At 64.6% G+C, this 20553-nt stretch overlaps 1 protein-coding gene across 1 annotated transcript in view; it reads left to right on the top strand.

Moving 5' to 3' along the window:
- KCNH4 (potassium voltage-gated channel subfamily H member 4) overlaps positions 1 to 20344 on the top strand; it is a 30581-nt gene extending 10237 nt beyond the window's left edge. The window contains exons 4-16 of the mRNA XM_039516273.1: positions 121 to 248; positions 2410 to 2653; positions 2996 to 3153; positions 4032 to 4239; positions 7002 to 7196; positions 8985 to 9184; positions 9594 to 9843; positions 10688 to 10902; positions 15023 to 15061; positions 15551 to 15903; positions 16555 to 16661; positions 17306 to 17382; positions 19043 to 20344. Coding sequence (XP_039372207.1) covers positions 121 to 248; positions 2410 to 2653; positions 2996 to 3153; positions 4032 to 4239; positions 7002 to 7196; positions 8985 to 9184; positions 9594 to 9843; positions 10688 to 10902; positions 15023 to 15061; positions 15551 to 15903; positions 16555 to 16661; positions 17306 to 17382; positions 19043 to 19630 — 2762 coding nt within the window. The 3' untranslated portion in view covers positions 19631 to 20344. The remainder of the gene's footprint in view (positions 1 to 120; positions 249 to 2409; positions 2654 to 2995; positions 3154 to 4031; positions 4240 to 7001; positions 7197 to 8984; positions 9185 to 9593; positions 9844 to 10687; positions 10903 to 15022; positions 15062 to 15550; positions 15904 to 16554; positions 16662 to 17305; positions 17383 to 19042) is intronic.
- Positions 20345 to 20553: the final 209 nt, after the last annotated feature.

The raw sequence follows: 20553 nt of genomic DNA, 5'->3' as shown, positions 1-20553 counted from the left end.
GGGGGCCTCCCCAGGGGCATGCAGGGGGGCAGCTGGGGTGGGGCCCAGTCCCAGCACGCCCAGCACCTGCCCCCTGGCCCAGCTCTGAGCACTGCCTGAGCCGCTTTCCACCTCTTTCAGAGAAGCACCGGAACAAGAAGGCGGGCAGCTCCCACCTGCGGGCGGCGCGCAGGCAGGGCCGGACGGTGCTGCACCAGCTCACCCGCCAGTTCACCGGCAAGGAGCGGGGCGAGATGAAGATCAACAGCGTAAGAACCCGCCCCCTGCGCCCACGGCCTCCGTCCGGCTCCGAACCACCCCGGCCTGTGCCTCCGGCGGGGCACCGTCCCTGCCTGTGTGCTGGGCTCCTAGCTCACCCGCGTGACTGCAGTGAGCTAGTTCTGCTTCCCGCTACCTGTCCACAGTCCCCCTGTGGGTGTCCAGGGGCAGGGGGCAGTGACGGCCCAGGACCCCCTACCCAAGGAGCCCCCCAAGCCCTGCGGGCCAGCTGCTGCCAGGCAGAGGGAGGCGTTTACCCAGCGTTATTCTCCAGTGCTTTGTGCATTAGCCCCTGGGTCGGGGAGGCGAGAGAGGCACCAGAGCGCAGCCCTGTTCCCAGGGCCTTAGCCTCATCGGGGGCTGGATTAGCTGCCCCGCGGTGGAGCTGTTAGCCAGGCATCGTGCAAGCGGACAGCAGCGCTGGCCATGCCCTTGACTGCCAGAGCCATGGAAATTTGCACCTTTAACTGTTTTGAGCAACAGCAGGCGGCACGGGTGGATTATTGTTAATAGCATTAGTGTGAAATGAATTTAGAGGCTGTAATCGGGAGTTCTGCACCTGGCACATCATGATGCCACTGCCAGGGTCACCTTAAACCAGCCTGCGCTTCATGGGCTGCTCTGTACGGAGCTGCAGCTCGCAGACGTGCCAGCCCTGCCTGGCGGCGTCTGGGCCTGGCTCCCCCTGCAGCGTTCGGCAACGGGAGCACTGACTCCTGCACGGAGTCCTGGTGGGGCCTCTCAGCAATCGCCCTTCCCGTTCCTCCTCCGCTCGCTGCTCTGAGTGAGCGGCCCCGGCCCGACCCCCAGCCAGCCAGCTGGGCCTTCCTCTGCCCACTCGTCTCGGGAGGGCTGCTCGGGTGCCAGCACGCTGGTTTGTTGTTGTAGGGTTGCTGGGGGAGGGCTGAGTCCCAGCACGCTGGTTTGTTATTGTAGGGTTGCTCAGGGAGGGCTGGGGGCCAGCACGCTGATTTGTTATTGTAGGGTTGCTCAGGGGAGGGCTGAGACCCAGCACGCTGGTTTGTTATTGTAGGGTTGCTCAGGGAGGGCTGGGGGCCAGCACACTGGTTTGTTATTGTAGGGTTGCTCAGGGAGGGCTGGGGGCCAGCACGCTGGTTTGTTATTGTAGGGTTGCTCAGGGAGGGCTGGGGGCCAGCACGCTGGTTTGTTGTTGTAGGGTTGCTCGTGGGAGGGCTGAGTCCAAGCACGCTGGTTTGTTATTGTAGGGTTGCTCGGGGGAGGGCTGAGACCCAGCACGCTGGTTTGTTATTGTAGGGTTGCTCAGGGAGGGCTGGGGGCCAGCAAGCTGGTTTGTTATTGTAGGGTTGCTCGGGGGAGGGCTGGGGGCCAGCACACTAATTTGCTTCCCCCCTCTGCCCCTGGCCTGCCCCATTCCCCACCCGATCCAGCCCGTGCCAGGACCCCCAGACCTGGCTGCCTCCGGAGAGGGTTCGGGGCAGGGGCTGACTTGAGCCCTACATGCTGGGGGTGGGGAGGATGGAAACACCCTTGTCTCTACGACTGGCAAATCGCCTCCGAGCCTGCTTAGGGCAAGCTGCTGATGGCAGGTATCCCCTCGCGGCCCGCGGGACCCTCGCCAAGCCGGGAGCCACCTGGCAGCCTGGATTCGCTCCCCCTCTGGGGCTGCCAGACTAAGGAGCTTTCGGGAAGTGCAGGTGCTGAGTGGTTAGTGCAGCGGCTGCTGTGGTTGGGATTATCCCTGGCCTGATGGAGATGACAGAGAGAACCCCCCCGCCCCCCAGCACTCCCTGCATTACCCCAGGCTCCCTGGGTCAGGTTATGCCAGCAGCTGGCTGGCGCTCCCGAGGGGTGGGGAGGTTGGTGGGTGTCAGGGCGTCTCTGTGTCCCTGTCCAGGGATGCCTGTCCCGTTTGTCAGAGCAGCTCTCTGGGGCACAGGCCTGGTGCTATTCGTAGCAATCTCTGCTGCAGGCCCCTCACCCCGGTATTGGGCCTTGTGCATCATGCTGATAGCCATGGGGGACTGTCCCTCCCCTCCCCTCCCCTCTGTGCCTGACCCCCACTGGACATGAGTCTGCTCCCACCCCCTGCAGAGGGCACCCGTGCTGGCTTCACAGGTCCTCGGCTGGATCCCAGCTAGTGCCAGCCTCTGTGCGGTCTTCCTTCCCCAGAGCGTGTTTGGGAGCAAGCCGTCCCTTCCCGAGTACAAAGTGGCCTCGGTGCAGAAATCCCGCTTCATCTTGCTGCACTACAGCGTCTTCAAGGCCCTGTGGGACTGGCTCATCCTGCTGGCCACCTTCTACGTGGCCGTCACCGTCCCCTACAACGTCTGCTTCACCGGCACCGAGGACAGTCTGACTGCCGCCCGCAGCACCATCGTCAGCGACATCGCCGTGGAGATGCTCTTCATCCTGGGTAGGGCCCACGCGGGGCTGGGCTGTGGGGGCCTGGCCCAGGGGAGTTCACTCAGCGCCTGGCGGTGGGACTGCAAGTAGCTGAGACGACGTCGAGGCCGGAGCTCAGCTCTGTGCCAGGGGCGCGTATCCGCGGGTGCTCAGAGTGCTCGTTGCAGCTCTCCCCCATCCCCGCTCTGGGCTGTGTCTGAGCCCCCAGGGTCCAGGCTGGCGTCTGCCCCAGGGAGCAGGGCCCTGCAGCGTGGGGTGCGGCGGGGTCCAAGGCCGGCAGCTGGGATCAGGGTTCTGGCCGCTCCCGCTGGCGGCCGTGTGGGGCAGTGACCGGGTCGGCCCTTCTCTGCAGACATCGTCCTGAACTTCCGCACCACCTACGTCAGCCAGTCGGGGCAGGTGGTGTACGACCCCCGCTCCATCTGTATCCACTACGTGGCCACCTGGTTCTTCGTGGACCTGATTGCGGCCTTGCCCTTCGACCTCCTCTACGCGTTCAATGTGACCGTGGTGAGTGCAAACCCCGGGGGTGGGGAGAAGGGGGGCTGGGGTCTCCTCTGTCCCGTCTCCGGAGGAGCCATCGGGGTGAGGGGAGAGCAGCAATCACAGTGACAGCGGGAAGCCGCCCACCCAGCCCAGTGGAACCCAAGAGAGCCACAGACCGTCCACAGAGTGAAATCTCTGCTTGCTTGGTGCTGGCTCTGCGGGCTGGACACACGCGTGCACGGCACACGCATGTAAACACAGGCACAGCAAGGCCTCCGTGCTTCGAGAGAGACACGTGCAAATGCATTCTCCTGCACACCCAGCTTCGTTTGCACCTGCAGAGACGTGTGTAAAATTACAGACACACATGCGGCCACGTGAACACACGGTGTTCCGATAATGCCGAGAGACCAGACAGCGCCTGGGGGTGGGCAGGGAGGGCCCGGGCCCCAGCCCCTCCACAGAGGCCCTGGGCAGGAGCGACGGATGCATTAGGAGCAGTATATTCACCCCAGGCATCAGCCTGCAGGAACAGGGGTGTCGGCCCGGGACAGGAGGAGGGCCTGTGCCTTGCATGATGCTGCGGCTCATGCTCCCCGGGAATGGATCCAAGCCAGCAGCAGAGCGTGACCAAGGGGAGCTTCCTGGCAACAAGCTGCTGAGCCCGAGGACGCGGCCCCCGTGTGGTGTCGAGCCCCTTCCCAGCGTGAGACCTCGGGCTGCAGCGGGACGTCAGCCAGTCGGGGGAGGGCAGCGGGCGGGAGCAAAACCCCGTGCTGGGCTGAATTTCCCCAGGACTAGTTCTTGAAGCTGTTTCCCGTCCGGCCCGGGGCAGAGGCTGCCCTGGTGCCTGCGGTCAGTGACGACTGCGTCTGCTCCCCCCCCCCCCCCCGCCAAGCCAGACCTCGCTGGTGCACCTGCTGAAGACCGTGCGTCTCCTGAGGCTGCTGCGCCTGCTGCAGAAGCTGGATCGCTACTCCCAGTACAGCGCAATGGTGCTCACCCTGCTCATGTCCATGTTCGCCCTGCTCGCCCATTGGCTGGCCTGCATCTGGTACGTGATCGGCCGGAAGGAGATGGAAAGTAACGACCCTCTGACCTGGGACATCGGTGAGTCAGGCGGGGTGCATGGGGCTGAGCCGGGCAGATCCCAGTGGGTGGGCACAGGACTCCTGGGTTCTGTTGCTAGCTCTGGGAGGGGAGTGGGATCTAGTGGTTAGAGCAGGTGGGGCTGGGAGTCAGGATGCCTGGGTTCTATTCTACCTTTCCCATGGACTGCTTGTGTGATCTAGGCAAGTTACTGCCTTGCCCCATGCCTCAGTTTCCCCACCTGTACAAGGCAGATACTGAGGCTGACCCACCTCCCAGGGCGCCGTGCTGAGGGTCCAGGAATGGATTTGGCTGGTGGGTGGCTATCGACGAGCAACACATCCTTCCCATTGGAGCCTGCTGTAACGATGCTGGTTCTGGTGGGACACTGCTTTGAGCAGGAGGTGGGATGACCTCCCGAGGTCCCTTCCAACCCTGATATTGTATGATTCTGAGAGGCCAATTCAGGACAAATTGCTTCAAGCAGGGCAGTTACAGCCCAAAGCTGGGTTCCTTTACTATTAAGGCACCAAACCAGCCAGCCAGAGAGATCTTCGGTCTCACCCCACTGGCTAACCACAAGTCACACAAGCAATTCCCTTAGACACTCCAGTCTCCCAGTATCACCACCAGGCCACTCGTTATGGGGACGAATGGTTATGAAAACCAACACCTCAGTAAAAGAAAAAAGTTCTCTCGATCCCAAAGGACCAAGCCCCAGACCCAGGTCAATATACACATCAGATCTTACCCACAAATCACGCTGTTGCCAATCCTTTAGAATCTAAAATCTAAAGGTTTATTCATAAAAGGAAAAAGACAGAGCTGAGAGCTAGAATTGGTTAAATGGAATCAATTCCATCCAGTGATGGCAAAGTCCTTGGTTCAGGCTTGTAGCAGTGATGGAGTAAACTCCAGGTTCAAATCAAGTCTCTGGAACATCCCCCGCTGGGATGGGTCATTCAGTCCTTTGTTCAGAGCTTCAGTGTAGCAAAGTCCCTCCAGAGGTCAGAAGCAGGATTGAAGACCAGATGGAGATGAGGCAGTTGCCTTTTATAGTCTCTTCCAGGTGTAAGGAATCCTCTTGGTTCTTAGTGTGGAAAATTACAGCAAAATGGAGTCTGGAGTCACATGGGCAAGTCACATGTCCATGCATGACTCAGTTCTTTACAGGCAGCAGCCATTGCTCACATGCCATCTTGAAGGGCCCCAGGTAGACTCCTTATGTGGACTGGAGTCTTCCAAGGTCCGTTGTCCGTTAAGTGTTTCTTGATTGGGCACTTAATTTGCAAATTCCTTTCTCAAGAAGCTGACCAAATGCTTTACTACTTAGGCTTCTTAGGGCTTGGCTACACTTACAAATTTGCAGCCCTGCAGCAGGGTGTGAAAACACACCCTCTCCAGCGCTGCAAATTGCGTCGCTGCAAAGCGCCAGTGTGGTCAAAGCCCCAGCGCTGGGAGCGCGGCTCCCAGCGCTGTACGTTATTCCCCACAGGAAGGTGGAGTACGGACAGCGCTAGGAGAGCTCTCTCCCAGCGCTGGCGCTTTGACTACACTTAGCGCGTCAAAGCGCTGCCGCGGCAGCACTTTGAAGTGCTAAGTGTAGCCACAGCCTTAGAATGAAAACACATTGAGGGGATACAAGTACCTGGCCAATACTCATAACTTTAACCACACAAATGATACACACATACAGACAGCACCATCGTAACCAGCAAACCAGAACCTGTCCACGGACACCTCACACGACAACCTTTGTACAATATTTGCTGCAAATATAGAACAGCAGTTGCACCGACGATCTGTTCGGTCGCAGGTGATGTCGGTACCGTCACACCTTCAAAGGAGGTGGACGCCGGGTCTGGAGAGGGCCAGCGGGTCCGGGCACTAGACTGTTCTGTGCAGCCTGGGGGATGTGCGCAAAGGCCCAGCACAAGACTGGGGACGTCCCCAGGCCTCATGCTGGCTCCATGCACAGGACTCAAGTCCTGGGAAGGCAGGGTGGGTGGCGGAGGGCAGCCTGCCCCCTCCGCAGGGGGAGTCCAGCCGCCTGCAGCCGTGGGGGTGAGCCAGGCCCCCCCGCTGCAGGCAGGGAGAGCTCTCTGAGCAGTGGGGGTGGCCTGGCAGTCGTGGGGCCCGGGGGCAGTGGGGAGAGAAGCCCCTGGCTGCATTGGGCAGGCCAGGATGGGCAGGGGAAGGGAGGGCCCTGGGGGAGTTGCTGGCCAAGCAGGGATCCCGTCCACTCCTGCTCTCGGAGCCGTTGGGTGGGAGCTCCCTGGTCTGGCAGAGTGACAGGGCAGCCAGGCAGGCACAGCCGGAGGCTCACAAAAGGGGCAGACACACGCCGGGCTGCGCAGACCCCACCCCGTTGCTCGTCCCTGCCTTAGGCCGGGGATCGAGCCCTGAGCGCCTGTGCCGGCGGCGAGGGCTCTGGTGCCTGGCACGCCCGAGCGCTCGGCCCCGGTGATGCGGAGGGAGGCAGCCGAAGCCTGGGGGCACAGAGCGGGCTCTGGCTGCGGAGCTGAAGGCTCTGGGACTAGCTTCCCCGAGTGAGGCGGGAATGACCCGGCCGGGCTGGCCCCGCTCCCAGGGCAAGTCGCGGTGACAGTGTGTGGCACTGACCCTGGCCAGGCCAATGCTCCTGGGTGCCACGCTGGAGCCAAGGGGCAGCGATGCCCAGCAGGGGGCTGCTCTGGGCTCCCCCGTGGGCTGGCTGCTGGGGCGCTGGCCCGGCCCCCCACACCGAGCGCCAGCCGACTGTAACCCCTCGCTGTGCTTGGCAGGCTGGCTCCACGAGCTGGGCAAGAGGCTGGAGGCGCCCTACATCAACAGCTCCCTGGGCGGCCCGTCCGTCCGCAGCACCTACATTGCTTCCCTCTACTTCACCCTCAGCAGCCTCACCAGCGTGGGCTTCGGCAACGTCTGCGCCAACACCGACGCCGAGAAGATCTTCTCCATCTGCACCATGCTGATCGGGGGTGAGCCGGGCGGGCCGGGCAAGGGGGCACGCGCCCTGTGCTGGGGGGGAGCCGGGCGGGGCCAGGCAAGGGGGCACGCGCCCTGTGCTGGGGGGGAGCCTGGCGGGGCCGGGCAAGGGGCACGCGCCCTGTGCTGGGGGCAGGCGGGGCCAGGCAAGGGGGCACGCGCCCTGTGCTGGGGGGGAGCCGGGCGGGGCCAGGCAAGGGGACATGCGCCCTGTGCTGGGGGGGAGCCGGGTGGGGCCAGGCAAGGGGGCACGCGCCCTGTGCTGGGGGCAGGCGGGGCCAGGCAGGGGCACGCGCCCTGTGCTGGGGGAGCTGGGTGGGGCCAGGCAAGGGGACATGCGCCCTGTGCTGGGGGGGAGCTGGGCGGGGCCAGGCAAGGGGGCACACGCCCTGTGCTGTGGGGGAGCCTGGCGGGGCCTGGCAAGGGGACATGCGCCCTGTGCTGGGGGCGGGGGTGAGCCGGGCGGGGCCGGGCAAGGGGGCACGCGCCCTGTGCTGGGGGGGACCCGGGCGGGGCCAGGCAAGGGGACATGCGCCCTGTGTTGGGGCGGGGTGAGCCAGGTGGGGCCAGGCAAGGGACATGCGCCTGTGCTGGGGGCAGGCGGGGCCAGGCAAGGGGCATGCGCCCTGTGCTGGGGAGCCAGGCGGGGCCAGGCAAGGGACATGCGCCCTGTGCTGGGGAGCTGGGCAGGGCCTGGCAGGGGGCATGCGCCCTGTGCTGGGGACCCGGGTCGGGTCGGGGCATGGGGACATGCGCCCTGTGCTTGGGGGGCGCGGGGCTGGGCGGGGCAAGGGGACATGCACCCTGTGCTGGGGGGGACCCGGGTAGGGTCGGGGCAAGGGGACATGCGCCCTGTGCTGGGGGGGAGCCGGGCGGGGCCAGGCCCGGAGACACGCACCCTGTGCTGGGGGGGAGCCGGGCAGGGCCTGGCAACGGGACATGCGCCCTGTGCTGGAGGGGAGCCAGGTAGGATCGGGGCAAGGGGACATGCGCCCTGTGCTGGGGGGGAGCCGGGCGGGGCTAGGCCAGGAGACATGCACCCTGTGCTTGGGGGGAGCTGGGCAGGGCCTGGCAAGGGGACATGCGCCCTGTGCTGAGGGCGGGGGTGAGCCGGGCGGGGCCGGGCAAGGGGACATGCGCCCTGTGCTGGGGGGGAGCCGGGCAGGGCCTGGCAAGGGGGCATGCGCCCTGTGCTGGGGGGGACCCGGGTAGGGTCGGTGCAAGGGGACATGCGCCCTGTGCTGGGGGGGAGCTGGGCAGGGCCTGGCAAGGGGACATGCGCCCTGTGCTGGGGGGGAGCCGGGCGGGGCCAGGCCAGGAGACATGCACCCTGTGCTGGGGGGGAGCCAGGTAGGGCCTGGCAAGGGGAAATGTGCCCTGTGCTGGGGGGGAGCTGGGCAGGGCCAGGCAACGGGACATGCGCCCTGTGCTGGGGGGGACCCGGGTAGGGTCGGGGCAAGGGGACATGCCCTGCAGTTCCAGTGCGGGGGGAATAGGGTGCACGCCCTGGGGGTGAGTTGGGGGTGGCAGATCACACACTCCCTGGCATGCCAACTCCCCAGGTCTCTGGCTGCTGAAGTGGGAGGGTTCACAGGAGCCCCGTGTGCCGGGGAGGGTGCTAGAGGTGAACATGACCCCTCCCCTGCCGGGGCTGGCAGAAAAGGCCCCTCGCGGGTAGGTTCTCCCAGCGCTGCAGGGCACCTGGCAGAGAGGAGGCTCGGCCCTGGGGTCCGGGCTCCCTGCTCCCGTGGCGCTGACACGGCGCCGGGCTCTCTCCGCAGCCCTGATGCACGCCGTGGTGTTCGGCAACGTCACAGCCATCATCCAGCGCATGTATTCCCGCCGTTCCCTCTACCACACCCGCATGAAGGACCTCAAGGACTTCATCCGCGTGCACCGCCTCCCGCAGCAGCTCAAGCAGAGGATGCTGGAGTACTTCCAGACCACCTGGTCGGTGAACAACGGCATCGACGCCAACGAGGTAGGCGGTGCCCCCGTGCCCATGCCAGGCACTGGATCTCTGCCCACAGCACACAGCATGGAGGGACGGAGCCGGGGGAGCTGGCTCTCTGGCTGGGGCGCGTGCTCGCTGCAGCTGCAGAGGGTCAGAGCTCTGTGCCGGGGGCAGGGGCTTGTGTGTCTGGAGCCAAGGAGTCCAGGTCCCATTGCTGCTGCTGAGCGCCCGATGCCGGGACAGTAACGCTGGGGTGCCCGGGCGGGCAGGGCTGTGAGCGTGCAGGGGACAGTACGTCCGTATCTCCAACAGCCTTGGCATCTCCTGCAGGAGGGCGGGTGCGCTGCTGTTCCCCTCCAGCGCCTTGGGGAGCCAGGTGCCAGGCGAACCCCCGCACCCCGCCAGTGCCCCTGACTCCCTCCCGCTGCCCCCGCAGCTGCTGCGCGACTTCCCCGACGAGCTGCGGGCCGACATCGCCATGCACCTCAACAAAGACATCCTGCAGCTGCCGCTCTTCGAGACGGCCAGCCGGGGCTGCCTGCGTGCCCTCTCCCTGCACATCAAGACCTCCTTCTGCGCCCCCGGCGAGTACCTGCTGCGCCAGGGCGACGCCCTGCAGGCCCACTACTTCGTCTGCTCCGGCTCCCTCGAGGTCCTGAAGGACAACATGGTGCTGGCCATCCTGGGTAAGGGAGTGCCCGGCCTGCGCTGGTCTCACGGGCAGCAGGGGGCACCGGGCCTTGGCGAAAGGCCGACAGCCAAAGGGGGGCCAGTGGGGCTCCCCCCAGTAACTGCCAAGGCGGGGTTCCCTGGGGACGGGGCAGAGCTGTCAGGGCCAGAGCCTGTGGCCGGCCTGTCAAGCCCTGCGGCTGTCTGTCCGTCCACCTGTCCTGCTGCTTCCTGGGTGTGTTGGGGGATTTCCCACACTCCCCCCCGGCAGCAAGTTTCTGAGGTGTGGGGCCTCGCCGGGCAGTGAGTGGCGGTTGCTCCAAGGTGCCCGTCTCCCCCCGTCCCCACTTGGCGGAGGGACAGGCTGAGAGCAGGGCCTGGTTCCTGGTCACACGGCCGCGGTGGAGATGGGCACTCCCCTGGGAGCCCAGACAGTGCTCCACCCTGGGGTTCAGGGCCTCAGATACGCCCTGTGGCTGATCCGGATCACTGCTGGGCGGGGCGCAACCGCCAGCATAGACACAAGCTTCTCTTGGGGCCAGTCCAGCGTGTCGTGTCCCCCAAAGGACCCTCCCTGGCCAGCAAGGTGCCAGCTCCCCTGTGAGACGAACGGCAGGTCCCTGGGGCCCCCCAGCGGGGCCGGAGCAGCGGAAGCTGGGTCTCCTCCCTGGGAGGAGGCTAAGGACGGGGACTGGAGTCAGGACTCCTGGGTTCCATTCCTGGCTAGAGGGCCCTTCCCCCAGCTCGGTGCCTCAGGTTCCCATCCCTACCATGGGCCTGCCAGGAGGCCTGGGTGGGCTATGTCGGGGCCTGGCCAGGGAACCTCTCGTCCTGCTCACCCCCCTTTCCTGACGCCCGCAGGCAAAGGGGACCTGATTGGGGCCGACCTGCCCAGCAAGGGCCAGGTGATCAAAACCAACGCGGACGTCAAGGCGCTGACCTACTGCGACCTGCAGTACATCACCCTGCGCGGCCTGGTGGAGGTGCTGGAGCTGTACCCCGAGTACTCCAGCAAGTTCATGGCCGACATCCACCAGGACCTCACCTTCAACCTGCGGGAAGGCAGCGAGATCGAGGTGGGTGCGCGCCTGTCCCAGAGCCGCCTCCGCCGCCCCGGCCCCGGGGGATGCTGGCTGACCCCGCAGGGCCGTCGGGTCTCCTCAGCCCCAAGGGGTGGGCTGGATGGGGGAGATTGGGCGAGACAGGGCTCCCTGAGTCGCTCCTGCAGCCGGGAGGCCAGAGGAGACCTAGCACAGGCTGTCCGGCCCCGCCGCGGGCGGGCGGGAACTCTGGTGACTGCTCTGCACGAGTGCGAACACCAGCGGGGCTCGTGCGTGGGGCTGGAGAGCATGAAACACTCGTGGAGACACACATGGACGCCCCACTGCCCCGTCTCACCTCCCTCCACACTGCTCGAAGACAAGCTCCAGGCCCTGGCTGGGGCTCCCGGAGGGTTTCTATACTGGAAGTGGAGCCTGCTCCATGCCCACAGGCCTGTGGCCTGACCCAGGGGTTCCCCTCTTTCTGCTGAGCGTGCCCCACCTCCGGGAGAGGCCCTGAGTCGCTGCATTACCCCCTCCCCTGCTGCTGCCCAAGTCTGAGCGTAAAACACGCTGGAACCCCGGACACCAGGGCTGGCCGGAGCCCAGAGGTGAGCAAATCTGCCGTAGTGTGACGTCTCAGTACCGTGCCCTGTTGCCCCGTGCGTGCTACCGAGGTCAGTGACAGAACAGGGCATTGCAGGCACGTTCACCCGCCCAGGAGGAGCCGTCGGCCTGGGCACTGCAGGGAGACATGGCAGCACATCGGGTATGTAATGCTCAGGAGCACGAGCACCAGCCTCAGGGCAGCCTGGTAGGAAGCAGGGCACCAGCGCCGGATTGGCTGAGCTCCATGCTTAGATCTCACCAGCCTGTTACCCAGCGTGAGCTCCTCCGGCACCATAACAGCCTTACCGGGGAGTCGCAGACAGGCCCTGGGGCACATTCCTCACTGGCCAAGGAGCTAACAATGCCAGGCAAGAGGCTTTGTGTTACCCGCCAGATGAATCCTCCTTGTGGAAGGCCGAGGCAAACAGAAAATTGATGAGTCTGCATGTTTTTGTTGGGGGTCGGGGGGGGGGGGGGAGATATTTGTAGGTGCCAAACTGTGAGATCAAAGCATGGAACTCAGCCAGTCCAGGAACTCAGCCCTTCCTGCCAGGGACACCCCGAGATTGAATTGTGCCTGGGGAGCTGAGCTCTCCATGCCTGGGTGAGCATCTCGCTGCAGCCCGGCGCAGAGCCCGGGGGCCGGGCTGGCAGGTTTAGTCATTCTGCTGACTCCCACAATCAGGCGGGAACGTTCTGCTTCAGAAATAGCAGCTCATTGCTCACCCGCCCCGGAATAGAAGCCTACTTCGTATCAGCTGAACTAAAGAAGAGCTCGGGCTTTTTTACAGCTGGGTCTCCGTGTTGGTCCCCGATGTGCCCTGCAGAGAATACCCAGCAGACCCTGAAGAGAACCCGGTGGGAAATTTCCCTCTGGGTTCTAAACACCTGTTAAAAAATCCACCACCAAGTCATTTATAAATTAATATAGAGGTAAAAACAATGGCCCATGTTTGCGCAGGACCTACAAAAACAAGTGTTGTGTGCGCCCTCTGCTGGTTAGCTGGCCAACCTCAGTCTCAGAGCTGTGCTGACCTTCCCTTGGTAACTGCAGCACCTCAAAGAAAGACGCTAATATGCAACGGATGGGTCAAGGAGACAATGGTCGGGTCTGGAGGACGTTTAGCTGAGAGTCCAGTTTGGGGCCTGCCAGGGTTTGGTTCAGGTTCAGCAGCACTGACCCCTCCTGAGCTGCTGTTGTAGAGGGTTCAGCCTGAAGTGGCAGATATCTGCAAGATCAGATGTTTCCGTGAAGTTTTGGCTAACCAGGACCAGAAGATAGCTTCCTTCCTGCTTTGGTCCTGACCCAGAAGCAGGTTCTGCTCTGGAGCACTCGGGTCTGAGGTTCTGATTTTGGTCCATAATAAAAACGGGGAGACAATAGGAACTCAGGGGTAGCCGAGTCTGTGTTCAAACCTTGTAGGAAGTAAAACCCGGTTGAGATTGACAAACAAATCCCATGAGGGACCCGTCCCCCTGAGGCCCCTCCCATGGCTGCTCCACTGGGTGAGGCCACAGTCCGGCGCTTATGACATCATCGTCACCTCTGTGGTGATGCCTTGTGATGTCACTTGCTCTGGATTGTGACATCAGCAAACCGGATGGATGCACCAATCCCCCCCGGGCAGCATCTTCCAAGCCAGCTGGTCCCAGTGGCAGGTGCCGAGTGCAGGAGCAGCTTTGCTGGTTGGCTGAACGGTGCTGGCTCAACCCCGCTGACCAGGGAGAGGCTGGGCAGTGCTGGTACCAACTGTCTCCGGCTGCTCCCTGCCAACGCTCTCCATCTCTGCTCTGCTGGCTGCGGGGCGGTGCCAGTTGTGATGGGTGATTTCTGTCCACTAGGACCTGGAGCGAGACCGGCCTGTAATTTCGCATAGGCCACTGAACAGCCGGCGGATGGTAACGTGCTTCGGTCGCTACCGACCCAGGCTGCATTCGAAGCAGTGACCTCGAGGTGAAAGGCCGAGTGTCCCATTCCCGACCCCTGAGCTGTTCCTCCACCCATCCGGCCGCTGTGGTCCTTTGAGTGTGAATGGTTCCCCCTCCCTGCAGCCCCTGCTCCCCGCTCACCCCCCCACTCTTCTCGTAGGTTTAGTCAAGAACCACCCCAAAGTCTCTGTGTTTCCAGAGTCCTCGCCAAACCACCCCTCTGTGGCATGAGGCGCTGATCCAGCCCACACACAGCGGGACCCCGCAGGGCTAGCCAGGGAGGGGTGGGGAGAGCCTGGAGACAGGCCCAGAAAACCAAGGTGGTAAAGGCACCCGCTGGGCATCGTTCATCCTGACGCAAAGCCAGCGCCAGGCCAAGGCACCGCTTCGGGCTGAAGCAGGACTTGAGCGGCGTCAGGCCTTGTGGGACTGGAGTGAGGGATAAGTGGTGCCTGGCCCTTGTGCCGGACCCCCTGCGTGGGCCGGCTTCCCCCCCAAGTGACCTATTTCCGCTCTTAAGTGCAGGCTGTGAAGTCTCCCTCCCCCCGGCTTTCATCCCTGCCCCCCTTGCTCCCACCCATCCTCCAGCCCCCTCGTGGCCCCATGGAGCCTGGCCTCGAGGAGCTGGTAAAATATACCCTGGTGGTAAATCCACGAGCCTGAGGCCTCAGCTCGGGCAGGGCTCTGTCTCTTCCACCCTCGCCCTGCTGCCCCCAGCCTCCAGCCGACCTCAGGCAGGGGGCATCTTTTGGGCAATGCTGCCCTCTCAGCAGACACTGGTTTGGACGCTGGCTCAAGCCCCTGATGCCCCTGGGAAGCGGAGGGCCGTTCTCAGTCTGGGGTGAAGACACAGGAAACGGGGCAGCCATTCTCTGCGATGGGAGCGGAGCAGCCTTAGGTCTGAAGCCCCGGCTGCGGGAGGGGAAGATTTTCCCTGGACACCAAGCGGGATGGTTGGAGATGACCTGCTCTCCCGGTCGTATTAACGAGGGACCCGTCCTTGGCAGCACCCGAGTGCTGGGAGACTGGGAGCTGTGGGGCACGAGCGGAGAACCTTCCCCGTTCGCCGCGGCACTGGCCCAAGGCTGAGCATCAGGAGGTCGCTGGTCCCTGCGTCTGGCTTGAATCGCGGAGATCCCCTCGTCACATCCTTGGAAAAGCCACGTGCCATCAGGCCCGGGCTCCCTCTCCTCAGGCTCTGCCAGTGACCCAGGCCACGTGCTGTTTCTGTTGTGCCCACCATGTGCCAGCTGCCTTCCAGACCCTTAGGGGACCGTTCCTGCCGACAGCAGCCGGGGCAGGGGATCCCAGGCGCAGAGTACGTGCAGGTCAGACCCAGAGCAGGGGCCAGGCAGAGCTGGGCATTGGGACAGAGACACGGTGCCCTGAGGGCTGGGTTACGCTATCCCAGTACTGGTGGGGAAACCTCTTCCTGCCTCTCCTGTCCGTGTCCAGAGCCAGGAGGGTCCCTAGTGTTTGCTCAGGGTCCTTCTCTGCTAACCCAGCGGCGGGCGGGCGGCCACTCGGAGGTGGCCATGGCTGGCCGGTACCAGTGGGTGTTGGTCTGAAAGGAGTTTGCTGGGTGGCACTAACAAGCCCTTCTCTGCTTTTTTTCCAGGGGCTCCTGCGATTTCCCAGATCCCCTCGGCTATCCCAGGTAGGCTGGGTTTGTGCCAGGCTGGGTTGGCAGCTGCTCAGACCCCCCTGAGTTCGCTCTTAGTGCCAGGGGCTCATTTGAACCCAAACGCAACACGCGGGCGAAGTGGCCGCTCACCAGAGAGACTCCCCCGCTCTGGGGCCTTTCTGAGCAGGACACTCCCATGCCCCTGGGCTGGGCAGTGGTGGGGACCAAGACGTGGCAGCTCCTCCTGGCTCAGCCTGCAGGCGGATGGAGCCGAGCCGACTTCGGGAGCTGAGTGCAGAGGGGCTGGCTGCGGTCACAGCATGGCGCCAAGTCCCTGAGGGGCCTTGGAGCAGGGAAGCTGCTGCTTTGCTCTCCCTGCCCCGCTGGCCTGGCTGGGTGATGCCAGGGGGGCATTTCCCCGGGGCACTGTCCTGCCCTTCGAGCCAGCGGCCAGCACCCAGTGCAGTAGCCCTGGGGCGAGTCTCCTCACCTCGTCACCCAGCTCCCTCCCTCTGCCCGCAGCCTCGCCCCGACAGCGGCACCAGCCCCGAGAAGCCCCTCCACTCCATCCTGGAGGACGAGGAGGAGCCCGACGACGTCTTCCACCCTTCGCCCGCCAGCCTGACCCACCGCAAGCTGGTGCTGCCCACCCTGCACAGCCCCGTGCGGCGTGGCTCCCTCAGCAGCCTGCTGGGCGACGAGCTGCGCCAGTTCTCAGCTCTGCGCCGCACCTGTCGCTCCCCCGCCCGCTGCAGCCGGGGCAGGAGTCCCTCTCCGCGGTGTCTGAGAGACGGCGAGAGCAGCAACGGCCGCAAGCCAGCCAAGCTCCTGATCCCCTCCCTGCACACCTCCGGCCCCCCGGACCTGAGCCCCAGGTAGGGACGGGCAGCGCCGGCAGCGCCATGTTCTTGGCACCCCGCAGCTGTGTGGCAAGCCACCAAACCGGCGTGTGAAGGTTTGCACGCATGCCTCGGCTGCACACATCTGAGTGCATCGCCATGTGCTCGCACGCCTGCGCACGTTGGCAGGGGTGAACTCATTAGCATGCGTGTGTGCACATGTTGGAAAGACAGCCGCTCTCGGCATGCCCGGAGCATGCGTGGCCACATTCACATGCCTGCACGGCTCTCACCAGTTCTTCTCCAGGTAATTGGCCAGCATGGGGGGTGGGCGGTTAATGCCATGGGGTGGGGATGGGATCGGCCCATGGAGTCATCTGCCTGGATCAGGGCTGAGATCCACTCGCTCATTTCACCCCAGGCACCTGGTGGCAACAGCTGCCATCCTCCGCTCAGCTGACCACGCTGAAATCATTGGGAGTTGCCCCATATGGGCCAGCGAGCCCGGGGCTCAGTCCCCCCGGGCCGCCCAGACCCCATTCCCCAGTCGGGTTCTGCCTGCCAGTGCTTGAATTTCCACCCGGGCCCCAGAGGCTTTAGGGAGGCAAAGGGGCTGGTTAGCGATGCCCAGCGGTGCTGCACCAGCCGATCATGTCGGTAGGATTAACACACACACACCCCTCTTAGGGTCGTTGATGGGATCGAGGATGATGGCAGGACGTCGGAGATGCAAACCTTCCATTTCAACGTGGAGCCGCCTCGGCAGAGCTTGGTCGTAGACTCGCCGACGTCCGGTAACCGCCTGGTGCTGCCTCAGCTCCGGGACAGATGGCGCTGGGGATCGGAGGCGTGCTCTGGCCTGGGGAGAACGGCTTGACATGAATAAGCGACTGTTTACTCTGGGCCTGGGGAGTGCTTGTCCCAGGGTTTGGAGGGGAGGGGGTGTGCAGGGGGTCAGGATGCCTGGGTCCTATCCCTAGCCGTGACTCACCCTTGGGCACGTTCCTCATGCTGGCCGGCCCCCGGGGGGGATGGAGCAGGTGAAGTCATTCATGCTGGTTCGGTCCCTGGAGGCAGAGCCAAGTGCACGAGGTTGGGATGAGCAGCGGCTAGTTCAGATGCTGGCGGAAAGGCTCCACTCCTGCCAGCCTGGCCTGAACAGCTGGGGAGGGGGCAGCTGGCGCCCCCCCACTCCGCCCAGCCAGAACCCCCCCCCCCCGTCTCTGAACGTTCGGGGCTTGGGCCCGGAATGAGGCCTGGTGGGGGAGGGGTTGTATGCGAAGGGGTCAGCTGGGGCAGGGGAATGGATGTGGGGCTCGCTCGGGGGGGCTTTGCCCCGGCCTGTTGTCCTGGCATGGCCGCGAGTCACGAGGGGCTGGGATCAAAGGCCCATGGGGGTGCTCGGCCCTCCCCTGAGATCGGTCTGGGTTCCTTGCAGGGACGGATGAGGCCAACCCAGCCTTAGGCGCAGAAGCAGAGGAGATGAAGCAGAACGTCAGCAGACTGAACCAAGAGGTACTGCCTGGCGCCCCTGCGCCCGGGGTGGGGGCTGGGGGGAGAAGGGGTGGGCGCTGCAGGGCTGGCTCCCCCGCGGTTCGCATCCGCCTGGCCCCCCCGGCTCCCTCCTGAGGGGCTCATTGCACGCTGCTGCCTGGGGCGTTCTGCAGGAGGTGAAGTGACCCCAGCTGGCAGCAGCTCCTGCCTCCAGCACTGAGCCCGCTCCAGATCGGGCAGCTCGGCGGCTCTGCCCTGGCTCAGGCGATCAGGTTTAAAACGAGCACAGGCTGTTTGTAACGATTTCATAGCAGCAAACGCAGCTCCAGGAGCAGCCCCTCCTCCTCCGTGCCCCGCTCCCACCTCCCCCGGGCTGCATGCTTGAGGGCAGGGTCTCTGTAGCCTGGGGGCAGCTCCTGAGTGGGGCAGCTTGCTCGGAGCTGCCCGGGGGAGCAGCGTGCTGGCTTTGCCCTGTCCAGGTTCCAGGCTGCTGCAGGGATAGAAACATTTCCTGGCATAAGCTAGAGCAGCCTCAGGGTGGCTTAATGTCAGGGTTGTGCTGGGTCTCTAGACTGTCCGTAACCAGCCAGGATCTTGGCATCAGGTCTCATGCTCTGCATCCCCGAGGGAGGTCCTTGCATTACGTCCCCCATGGCCTGTGGCCACGTGTGGAAGCTCACAGACCAGCCCAGTAAAACCAGCAGGGCCAGGTTGCCAGAGAGCACGTCCCCTCTGACTGATTCGGGCTCATCAGCGGGCTGGGGCTGTTGGCTCCTGGCCCTCTGGGCTTCCCTCTCCTTTGCAGCGGCCCCCAGGAGAGACAGGGCTGGGACCCCGGGCTGCTGTGAGGAGCTGGGTGAGCAATTAGCATCCCGGATCCAGCGGGAGGTGAAACCTGCCATCCCTGCAGAGAAGTAACAGCAGTGGCACTAAACAGTTTTTTGATAGGCCCTACAATAACAAAAGGTCTCCTGCTTCCTCTGCTTATTTTTCTTTGCAGCAGCAGCAGCAGCAGGTAACAAGCCACTTCCCTGGGGTGTGTTGCCAGTGGGGCTGGTGGACAAAACCCAGGGCAGTAGGCCCAGTGGGGCAGTCGGGGCACACGTCCCGCGCTGCCCGAGCTCAGGCTACATGGATGCATGGGGTAAAAGAGCCCAAGAGGCTGTGCTGGGGCCGCAGACAGGCGCGAAATAGGCTGTTGTCATAGCAACACTGAGACACACACCCCCCCCCGGTCACCACCGCCAGCCCCGTCCTGATCCACACTCCGCTGGCTGCAGATCCCGGCGCAGCCGGATCCAAAGGGGCGTCCCTGCCCCATGCTCCCAGAATCCTTTGCTTCTCCGTTGGAAGTGGGGTGACAGCCAGCATGAAGAGTAGCCCGGCCATGCCTGGTGCCAGGGCAGGGCACTGCTGAGCCATGGGCTGAGGTGGGGGCAGGGGGTGCGGGCGCAGGGCAGGGCGCCGCTGAGCCGGGGGGCAGGGGATGCGGACGCGGGCGGGCGCCGCTGAGCCGGGGCAGGGGTGCGGGCGCGGGCGCCGCTGAGCCGGGGGGCAGGGGGTGCGGGTGCGGGGCGGGGCGCCGCTGAGCCGGGGGGCAGGGGATGCGGGGGCGCAGGGCGGGGTGCCACCTCCTCAGGGCACTATCCCCTTGCTCAACATGGTTTGTGTCTCTTTCCAGATCAATAACCTCAACCAGGAAGTTTCCCACCTCAGCCGGGAGCTGCAGCGCATGATGCACCTGCTCCGGAGCCAGCTGCTGTGCGCCCCAGCCTTGGCCTGCCCCTACGGCCTCCCCGTGCTCTCCTCCCCGCCCCCGAAACCCAGCAGCAGGAGCGAGCAGCCGCCCAGACTGCCCCCGGCGGCAGTGCCGCCTCTTACGCCTTCGGCTCCCGCCTCCATCTCGGTGCCGCCGCCACCGCCGGGGGATGCTGGAGTCTCTCCCGGCACCACCTCTGCTGAGGTCCCTGGCTCCCGGAGCTCGCCCCCAGCCAGCCCCCAGGAGCCGGAGGGGCTCCGCGCTCCCAGAGACTCATCCCATTGCTGCCTGCCCCGGGCGGATGTGTGCGGGGCCCACCTCCCACGGACACAAGCTGCCCCGCTCTGTGGTCAGACTCCCAGTCTTCCTTACTCGCTCGCAGGCTCCTCGGTCCTGTGCCCCCTGCCCTCACCCCCTGCCGGCCCTGGCCCGGCCTTCCCCAACTGCGCCGCTCAGAGCCACCCCCCGCCACACCTGCGCTGCAGATCAGACTCGGAAAGCTTCCATTGACGCCCTCCCGCCTTCTGCCCGTAACCCCCTGCCGCGCCCCCGCCTCCCGTCCCGCTGGCCTGGGCGCTGCAGCGAGCCGAGCGGATGGAGCGCGCTGGAGGGGCCTCGCCAGCAGTTCCTGGTGATGTCGCTGGGATGAGGCCCACCCTTCTGCCAGCGTCGATTCTCCTCTCTGCAGGTGCAATTGCAGGAGTTGGGGGCCGGGCGGGGGGGTGGACGAGAGCCCCCCTGCGGCTCTTCCAGGGCCCTTCCTGCTCCAGCTGTGACCCCCACCTGCTCACAGTGCAGTGGAGCTGGCACATTTTCTACAAAATGACAGTTTTTGTTTGTGATGAGGAATTTCTTCTGAGAGCCTTAGAACTCCTCGGAGGACTGTAAGCACAAGCCTGTCCTCTGCCCCCCGGACCAGCCCCACGGGCGCCCTGCAGGCCTGGAGCACCCCACCAAGCCAGGTACCTCTCTGCCCCCCGGCGGGGGTTCGCTACGCCGCTCTCGCCGCAGCCTGCCGCTCCCATCTTCAGTATGTGTTCGCCTGAATTGAACGGGGTCCGGTCCCGTGGAGCGGGTGGGGGCTGCGCCGGTGGCCCAGCGGGATCGGGTGTAATTCTCAGTGCGAATGGCCTGCGTGAGACGCACGATGCTGGAAACCAGCCCCTGCAGGGCTGGAACGGCTCTGGCTGACCCCCCCCCAACTCTATGGAAGTCCCCGGGGCAGTAGTTCAGCAGCTTGGGGCTCGGTTTCGAGGCGTTGCAGGGTTGTGTATGGGACTCTCCTTACGGCTGTAGCTGCGGGAGGGGCAGGCTCTGCCCATTTGGGGAGTGTGACAGCAACTCCCCATTGAGCTGGGGGTCACATCTCCACCTGCTACACAACCCTCTCCCTCTGCTGCCCAAGCTGCGGCTCCCCCAAACGGCATGTCCCA

Source organism: Mauremys reevesii, linkage group 27 (assembly GCF_016161935.1).
Source record: "Mauremys reevesii isolate NIE-2019 linkage group 27, ASM1616193v1, whole genome shotgun sequence".
In the NCBI taxonomy this organism is placed as follows: Eukaryota; Metazoa; Chordata; order Testudines; family Geoemydidae; genus Mauremys; species Mauremys reevesii.
This window is presented reverse-complemented; position numbering and strand designations above follow the sequence as displayed.